Source organism: Miscanthus floridulus, chromosome 15 (genome assembly GCF_019320115.1).
Source record: "Miscanthus floridulus cultivar M001 chromosome 15, ASM1932011v1, whole genome shotgun sequence".
NCBI classification, from domain to species: domain Eukaryota; kingdom Viridiplantae; phylum Streptophyta; class Magnoliopsida; order Poales; family Poaceae; genus Miscanthus; species Miscanthus floridulus.
Window position 1 is genome coordinate 82,554,851 of NC_089594.1, and position 9,457 is coordinate 82,564,307.

General features: G+C 43.9%; 2 protein-coding genes across 2 annotated transcripts; both read left to right on the forward strand.

The window, feature by feature from the left end:
- The first annotated feature begins 2,898 nt into the window (after positions 1-2,898).
- LOC136507789 (uncharacterized) lies at positions 2,899-4,761 on the forward strand. Its single transcript, XM_066502404.1, has 3 exons — positions 2,899-3,239; positions 3,315-3,730; positions 3,845-4,761. The coding sequence occupies exons 1-3, from the start codon at positions 2,899-2,901 to the stop codon at positions 4,759-4,761; spliced, it is 1,674 nt and encodes a 557-aa protein (XP_066358501.1).
- A 116-nt stretch (positions 4,762-4,877) lies between these two features.
- LOC136507790 (uncharacterized) lies at positions 4,878-5,360 on the forward strand. Its single transcript, XM_066502405.1, has one exon. It carries the CDS (start codon positions 4,878-4,880, stop codon positions 5,358-5,360), a length of 483 nt encoding a protein of 160 aa, XP_066358502.1.
- The last annotated feature ends 4,097 nt before the right edge of the window (positions 5,361-9,457 follow it).

The following is a 9,457-nucleotide window of genomic DNA, read 5'->3' on the forward strand; positions in this document are numbered from 1 at the left end:
TGGACAATTCCTATACAATGGTGTTTTGCCATCTTGTCTCATTTTCTCTAGCTTTCTCAGCTATCTTTGACTAAGACATTCGGTCTCTACATGACGTAGCAGCTGAGAAATGCCACTGTTATCCTCGATGTCGTCAGCTAGCGTGTTCCTAAACACATTATTAGTTGTGTCCATAGGTTCCGTGTTGACACCGAGTTCCTCATCAGCATCATGGATGGCTACGTCAGGCATGTCCACATCATCATCGTTTTCCCGCAGAACATTCACACCAACCTCACCATGCATAGTCCATATCATATAGTTTGGCATGAACCCCCTGGTAATCAAGTGTGATCGTATAGACTCAATTTGACGAAAGTTCCTATGATTCTTGCAATCTTTGCATGGGCAGAAGACAGGGTTCCCATTCCCAGCATGGGCTTTGGCATCGGTGATAAACTGGCTAACGCCATGCATGTACCGCTTGTCCGTTCGGGATAGATGCATCCACTCTCGATCCATCTCTGCACAAAAAAATACTGAGACAGTAATTACAAAGAATTAATAAGAAATTGAGCTTCATGAACAACAATTGTAGCTCGAGAGTACCATTTTTGGAAAACATTATTGTACACTAATTATTGAAAAATTGAAATTGGTAGCCCCGACCCTGTAAATTGAAAATCGTAGTAAAAAACAATTATTGCACAATATTGAAGAACAACTATTCTACTCTACTTCTAAGAACTAAATATATCATCACATACTAACAATGATGATCTTCACCACCATGGAATAATTAGCTAGGAATTTAAATGTGTTCATAGACACCAACCTTTTGGATGATGGATTCACCACAATTTGAGCCTTGCACAAATGTCCAATTGGAAAAGTGCTCTCTAGAATGGAGAAAGAACTAGAATGAGAATCAAGCAATGTAGCCATTAAAATGAAGCTAATTAAGCAACAAAATCAAAGGAGTGGATGTTTGTTACTAACCTTAAAGCAAAAAGATCAAGCCATTCATCAAAATCCAAGCACTAGCTTCATGGTGAAGAGCAGCCACAACAATGGAGGGAAGGGCCCAAAAGCGCGTCTCTATTCTCGGGATGGAAGAGGGGAGGAAGAAGAGGATGGCTGTAGCCTTTTTATGCAGTAGGCTTATCACCATCGGCTCTTGGCTAGAACCGATAGTGATAGAGCACAATCACTGCCGGTTTGTGGCTTGAACCGGTAGTGATGAGTGCCCACCAAAAAACTGCCGGTTCAAACCACAAACTGGCAGTGATGTGGTCCTTCACTACCGGTTTTAGCCCAGCCCCAATCATTTATTCATTTTCAAGCTCATAACCGGCAGTGAAAGTATATCACTGCCGGTTCTCACAAATCCAGCAGTGATGATGCTGGCAGTGATGTGCAAATCTGGCGTAGTGTTGGCTCTCATGCAAGCAACAAGCTAGGCACGGAAGCATATGTATTAGTGGGCCCAAGTAGCAAGTGTTGTGAGGAGGGTTAGGAAAGAAAAACTTTATAAAGACAAATAGGAGACACCTACTGTATAACATGGCTCTTGTAACATGACTTATAGCCAAGCAACTTGGCTCTATTGTTGACCTTGCTCGCCCCAGGATGGGCCGCTATGCCGCCATTGTGACCACAAAACATCCATCGCCAACCTTGCGTGCCCTTGGATAGGCCGCCGCCACCCTTTGATGATGATCTCGTACGTGCCGTCGTTGGCCCTTGACCTCTTCGTCTCGGACGGAATGCCACAACTTGGGTTGGGGCTTCTCCACTTTGTGCCGCACCCTTGGATTAGTTTCTAGAGGAGAGAGAGAGAGGGTGAGAGAGTAGTTGTGTCAGGTGGGTTCGGCTCGGGAGTTGCCATGTGCATGCCCACAATGGGTGGCTTGGAGCAGTGGTCCATGAGATTTGGTGTTGAGTCTAGAGAAAGCAGGAGAGGAGCTGATGGAAGAGAAAGGGTGAGAACTGTGAAACCTTAAGTGTTGTGCTTATATATGAGACATTGGAGTTGGGCCTCCTTTCCATCGGGCGTATTTAGTGAGGCGGGTGTTAATAAATTTTTAGAGGCCATACTGTCTCCAAAAATGGGACGTCCGCCACGGAAAGCTGGTGGCTATTTTTGGAAATAACCTACTTTTTGCATGCCTCTCTATGAATAAACATCATGTCTCCCCCGATCAAAAAAAACACCATGCCTCCCAAAATTGATTTTATATATAGTTGTGATGTCTAGACACTAGCGGAAATGAAGAAGTCTAGTGTATGGGCCTTGTTGTATCATTTTTGGGCAGGGATGGACCCACAGGGTATGTAGGGTGGGCCACCACATACCCTGGGGTCCGCCAGTCATAGAGATAGGTAGAAATTTTCAATGTAAAAAAATAAAAAAGGAAACGATCGGCGCTTTGGCTTCCGTCCTGGACTCTTGGTTCCGCGATCTCGCTAGCACCTAGTAGACGCGGACTCTGCGGACGGAGTAACTGCTGGGCGGCATTGTGACACATCTCGAATTCTCGATCGAGGATGACGAGAACTGGAGAAGCCGAGAAGATGACTAGACGGGAGAGTTGGAGACGGCGACGGCCGACGGCGATCCATGGGATTTCCTGGCCGTGAGTCCACGACAATCTGCTCCTGCCTGGCTCCTTCAGGGCGACGCCGTGACGGGAAAGGAGAAGCCACGAGCCCGTAATGATCCAGCGAGGTGGCGATGGCGATCTGCTCTGCTCCTCAGAGCGACGCGCGAGGTCGAGAACTCCAGCAAGTTCATCAGCACTAGTCGGTAAGTTCCAAAGTCCAAACATGAGTCAATAACTCAATATCGCATGTGACTATACTATTTGAGTTCCACACGTTTGGTAATTATAAACTATTTTTCAGAAGAATTGTTGAATGATGAAGAGAAACGGCGACATTCGATCCTTTTTTGGCAAAGCAGCAAAGAAGTCGGCTGCAGCTGCTTTGAACCCTACTCCACCTCCAGTTGAAACTGTTGTGGAAGAGCAGAATCGAGAAGATAGAGCAGAAGTTGAAGAAATTGCAGATCCTTCACCCCCGCTAGTGTCATCGCCACCGCCACCGCCCGCATCAAAGCCACCGGTGTTTGACATCAATCTTCTACCATATGATCCAGGTGAAAGGCTGCCCCTAAAAGATTATCATGTTAATGATCAAGATGCAATCCATAGAGAATATATTACTAAAGGTCCTTGCAAACCTTATATACATGATTTCCCGTATCGACACATTGGAGACACACCTCGTTGATTCAGTTTACAGTGGTTGTATAATTATGAGTGGCTTGAATATAGTATCAAGAAGGATTCTGTATTTTGCTTTATATGCTACTTGTTCAAGAAGGGCAGTGGGTTAGATGCATTTGTTGTTGATGGATGGGATAATTGGAATATAGGAAACGCCGCACTCATCAAACATAGTGGTTCTAAGGCACACAAATCAGCTCAGGAGAGGTATATTGGTTTTATAATTCCCAAGGTAGCAATTGATTATCACATTGACAAGTGGACTGATGAGGAGCTTCATCTTTACAAGAAAAGATTGACATATTCATTTAGATGTATCAAGTTTCTTTTGCTTCAAGGATTGGCATTCCGTGGAAATGATGAAAGTGAAGAGTCTAGCAACAGAGGTGACTTCATTGAACCTTTGAAGTTTCTTGCAGGAAATAGTGATGAAGTGAACAAGTATGTCTTGAACAATGCACCAGGTAATTGTACTTTGACTAGCCCAAAGATACAAAAGCAAATTATTCATTGTTGTGCCATAGAAACTAGAAAGAAAATAATTGAGGAACTTGGTGATGAGCCCTTTGCAATTTTAGTCGATGAGTCTAGTGACATATCACATAAAGAACAACTAGCTCTTTGCTTGCGTTTTGTTGATAAACTTGGAAGTCCATGTGAGCACTTCATTGGAGTTGTTCATGTAGATGATACTATGTCTTTGTCACTTAAGGAAGCAATCAAAGGTTTACTTGATAGTAATGGATTGAGTATGACTCGGATTAGAGGTCAAGGTTATGATGGGGCTAGCAATATGAAAGGTGATATTAAAGGGCTAAAAACATTAATCATGAAAGAATCACCTTCTGCTTATTATATTCATTGCTTTGCACATCAACTCCAACTAGTTCTTGTAGCTGTTGCCAAGGGAAATACTAATTGCAAGACCTTTTTTGATCAAGTATCAATCTTGTTGAACATTGTTGGGGTTTCTTGCCAGCGTCATGGTATGCTTCGAAATGCTAGGCTGGAGAATGTCAAGAAATCACTACAGTGTGGTGAGCTTGATTCAGGGAGTGGTTTAAATAAAGAGATGGGTTTGCCTAGGCCTGGTGATACTCGGTGGGGCTCGCATTACAAAACTATATGTAGCATCGTCACTATGTATTCCTCAATCCATGATGTGCTTATTGAGCTTGGTGCTGATATTGCATATAAGGATGATTGGACAAAGATTCATTTTGTGCTTGGAGCATTTGAAACCTTTGAGTTTGTTTTCTTTGTGCACTTAATGTATGTTATTCTTGGATACACAAATGAGTTATCCGAGTGTTTGCAGAGAAGGGATCAAGATATTCTTAATGCAATCTCACTTGTTAATGTGGCAAAGAGCAGAATGCAACAGTTGATGTCTGATGGTTGGGATAAATTTCATAAGACGGTCACTTCTTTTTGTATTACACATGGTGTCGAAGTTCCTGCTATGGATGATGCTTATGTGCCTTATGGAAATTAGCAAGGTATGCCCGTGCCCGAAACCAAAAAAATGATGACCATTTTAGAAGAGAAGTGTACATTGGTGTCATTGATCAAATTAGTCAAGAGCTTGATAATCGGTTTGATGAGATCAACATGGAGCTACTCTCTTGTATGTTAGCCTTTAGTCCTTCCAAGTCCTTTGGTTCATTTTATGCACAGAAGCTACGTAGATTGGCTGAATTTTATCCTAATGACTTCTCCAACAACAATTTGGTACAGCTAGAATTGCAACTTGATAATTATATTGATGACATGAAACGAACTGAATGCTTCCAAGGTCTAGACAACATTGTTGATCTCTCAGTTAAGCTTGTTGATACAAATAGACACAAAGTGTATGATATGGTGTACTCGCTTCTCAAATTGATATTGCTTTTACCGGTGGCAACTGCGAGCGTTGAAAGGGTATTTTCTGCATTGGTTATAGTGAAAACAAAATCAAGGAATAAGCTAGGTGATATTGTTCTGGATGATTGTCTACAAACATTTATTGAGTGGGATATTTTCTTTCAAGTTGATGAAGATGATATAATTGAGACATTCATATCATTGAGAAAGCGACGGATCAACAAGTAATATTGTAAGTCTCTTATATGGCTATATTTTAAAGTATTTTGTATTTTATTTGAACAATTTATATGGTTTTAGAATATGGTTTTACCAAATGAGAATATGGTTTAACCAAATTATATATGGTTTACCGAATTGCATAAGAAATTTTTTTGCTGCGCATACCCAGAGGTAAAAACCTAGGTCCATCACTGTTTTTGGGTTCTTAAAAACTAGTTTTTGCCTTTAGTTTCTAAAATCTAGAAACTAATGAGGAGCTAATAGCACTCGGTAGAAATCTGTTGCATTGATTGCCGTGTTACTTTTGTTAGAATTTTGACCTTATCAGATAGATCATCTAGATGTGATGAAAACGTACTTGATCCAAGTTGACGAAGATAACACGTTGGTCATACACGGTATTGCTTGTTCAATGGATAACTTCGTTCTGGAGGGCCGTGCTTGAAAACATGTATACTGACAAGCATGGGCATATGCCATTACCGAACATAGGAAAGATGATATATTTTTTTTCAGAACACTCGTAAAGGTTACCGCAAATAAATAGACTACGTACACACGGCAGGCTGATGATTGTGCTATGTTTGTCTAGATATAAGCTGATCCAAAATAGCCTTCAATTTCCGCACTGCCAAATTCTGTCATTGTGCACTGAATTCCTGATCATGACGAATTCTGTGCACGTACAATATGTGGTTTATTTGCGGACAAGTCCACGAGTCTGCAGCCCGCCCTATGCAGACCCTACATCTAGTCACCGCACATGTATGCATCAAAACAGTTTTTTCCTCTCTTTTTCCACGTACACATCTACAAAACATTTTCCATAGGATGCATGTATAAGAGAGCAAGTACTTACGCACCAATCACATCGCGATCACACATATAGTCAATTTATATTACAAATGACTGTCTTGATGGTGCCTTAAGTTGGTATATTCAATCCAGCTCGAAGAAAAAAAGTTGACGCTGGAGAAGACACATTGTTAGAATGTACTCTCACCGTCTTAGGAAACATAGATATTTTATGACTCAAATATTGTTCTAGAAAACTTGATACTTTAGCTCCAGGGCCTCGATACGTCTCATTTTAATTAGGTCATTGTTTTTAATTACCATTGATCATCATCAACAAATTGGGTTAATGCATGACTAATTTTTATTAACCTGTGGACACAAATTTATCCTAAAAGTCCTGAAAAGATTAAGGCCTTGTTTGGATGCGCATGTATTCATCTCAATCTACATGTGTTGAAGTGGATTGGAGTGTAATTAAACTAAGTTCCATTTCAATCCACTCCAACACATGTGGATTGAAGTGAATACACACATGCATCCGAACAAGGCCTAAGTGTTTAACGGTGGAGGGAGAAGTTTTAACCATTTTTCGTGAATAAAAGTATCGAATGTCTTGCACTGCAAACCAGCGTGGAACTTACTTTTGTGCGCGATCACAACCAAGCACTGCCAAAAAAAAAAAAAAAAAAACTGCACATTTTGGCGCACGTGCATGCAAGGAGGCTATATTGAATGCATTCACATAAAAAATGCTATCACACTAATGATGAAGTTTCAGTTATTTGAAATGTAGCCAAGAATATCCTCCTTGTCAGAGTCAATGAGGTAGAACACCTCACCATCACAGACGGCTTGACCTCCTCATCAGAGTGACAGAGTCGATGAGGTACAACACCTCGCTATGCAAAGGGATCTAGCCACTACCGCCGGCACCACCGCTCGAGGAGAACTGCCCTTTGGCGTTGAGAGTTTGGATCTTTGTGTTCCAGCCGCAGCAGCCGGACATTGCTGCGCACATGAGGGGAGAAGAGGAGCCGGCGATGGGGTTTGGAGAGGAGGCAAGGGTTTGGAGTCGAGGAGGCGGAGTGAGCGATGGCAGTCATATTACATATAGTAAGACTAGAGGCGGGTCGCCATCTATCCACCTCTACAACTGGATGTATAGAGACGGCTAGATGGCGAGACGCCTCTGAAGATGCATCTACAGAGGCAGACTGTTCGACATGGCACTACAGAGGCGGGTCAATGAAGATGAGCCGCTTGTATAGTAAATGTGGTCTCGTTCCTTCTGAAATCATCTTTGTGGTAGTGTTCCTTGCATGCATGTTCACACCCATCTCGCCACCAAGAAGCCGTCCCAGCTGAAACTAACACCGGCAAGAGGCAAGGTCAGGAACCAGCCAGTCCCCGCATGGCCACCCTACCCCCAGTGCGACTCAACTCCCCTAATGCATCTCAACAATGAACTCATCAATATCAGACCGTAATACTAGAAATTCATAACATATTAGTGAAGATTGATACAAAGCAAGCCATGATTAACACTACTGAGATAAATAACAAATGAATCCCAAACCCTAGACGAACCAAAATCTAATCAAAAAATGCAAAAGATTTAGCATTTCGATTCACAAGAACATCTAAATACATTCAACGCACAACCTCATAGGCGATTGGCTCGACTAGCAGCCGCCCTTGGTGCATGTTGGGATGTTGCGATCCCAGCAGGTAACTTGGGGGTAACGGGTCAGACCTCCACCCGACCGATGCTTCGGGAGGAGAGCTGACAGATGATCGGTGGGTTCGGACAAAGTTAGGGTTTCATAAATGCTCTCAACCACCCCCTATAGTGGTTATGCCTCCCCCTTTTATAGGGCACACCTACTGAGAACTACCTTTAAAGTGATGCCCCTTTTTGGCTATAGGACATTCTTGGCATATTCCTATTCTAACACAAACTGTTAAGGGCAAATTCGGGAGCTGTTCCTCCAACCACCGTCGCTTGATGGGCCGAGATCATGGGCCAGTGTGTGGCCCAAGATCTAGCGCCGCCACCCTTCGGGGAGATTTCTAGCCTTCAGAGCCTTCTCCGAGACCAGCCTTCGCCTGAACCTAGACGCCAACTAGTTGTAGCCTTCGCCTTCATTGGCTGAGCCTCTGCCCTTGATCGGGCTCGAGTGCCTCCGCTCCTATTGTGGGGGCCTTCACCACCACCTGAAGGCCTTCGCCACGCTAGGCCAGGTAGGTGAAGTCTCCTGCTAGTCTAACCTGCCCATCATTCGATAGTCACCCATTAATTTGCTTAGTTCGATCAAGGTTCCGGTCCAAAGCCTTCGCGGATCAAAACTACGCCCCAACAGTTCCCCCCTTGAGGGCTTGGTCTAGTGCTGGCGGGCCTTGCCCTCAACACGCGGCCTTTGGGTGTTTGAGGTGCGAAGGCTCCTACTCATGCGAAGGCTGGCTTCTGCCCCTTTTCCCCCTGGGATGCCTGGATCAGACCGTTGGATTGGTGACATGTTGGTGCGTGATTGATTGCAGTGCCCGCAAAACCGATGCATTTCTGAACAGATGTGACCATTGGTCACGGAAGCCAAAGCAGCGCCGCAGTGGCTATATAAGGGCTAGTGGTACGGTCACCCCTCATCCCTACCCCTAGCCATCGCTTTCCTTGTTGTCCTTATTTGCGTTGTCGCTTGCTTTCGGCTAGTAGTGTTTCTTCTTTGCCTGCCCGCTTGTTGCCTCCGCTCAACGGCCTTGTGCCTTCGCTTCATCCTTGTTTGCTTGCTGATCTTTTTTTGAAGGGGCTACGCCTCCTAATCCTCCTCCGCATCAGGCTTCCCACTTCAGGCCATATCACCATCTGCTTGGGTTTAGGTCTAGTGGGTGGTTTGTGCATTTCGAGGAGTGCATGCTTGCTAGTGCGGAGGTTCTAGGTCTTGAGGAGGGTCTTTCCGGTGTTGAGGCTTCTGTTGCTAATCTAATTACTGCTGCGGAGGCTAAAGACATGGCTGGCAACTCAAAGACCTAGGACTTCAGGCCATCGCTGGTGACCAAGAGTATGGTGGATGAGTTGCGGCGATTGCGCTGCTTTGGGGACATGAAGGTGATGCCTCTAGAAGGAGAGACGATTCCTAAGCTGAAGGCCACCAATGTTGTGGTGTTTAGGGACTTCTTCTTGTTCAACTTCATCACTTGACACCCAACGACATTCTCGCCTTGAGAAAGTCCTGTTGGGCATGCTGGTCTTATGTTGCGAAGCCGAACGTTGGGACATTCTATGAGTACTATGAGCTCCAACACCAGCC

What these genes read in the sequence shown, in the direction of transcription:
- LOC136507789 (XM_066502404.1), top strand. Translation starts at nt 2,899, where the DNA reads ATGAAGAGAAACGGCGACATTCGATCCTTTTTTGGCAAAGCAGCAAAG. An exon ending in CCTTATATACATGATTTCCC is followed by an intron (nt 3,240 to 3,314) that starts GTATCGACACAT and finishes GCTTGAATATAG; the next exon opens with TATCAAGAAGGATTCTGTAT. An exon ending in TGTCTTGAACAATGCACCAG is followed by an intron (nt 3,731 to 3,844) that starts GTAATTGTACTT and finishes TTGCAATTTTAG; the next exon opens with TCGATGAGTCTAGTGACATA.
- LOC136507790 (XM_066502405.1), top strand. Translation starts at nt 4,878, where the DNA reads ATGGAGCTACTCTCTTGTATGTTAGCCTTTAGTCCTTCCAAGTCCTTT.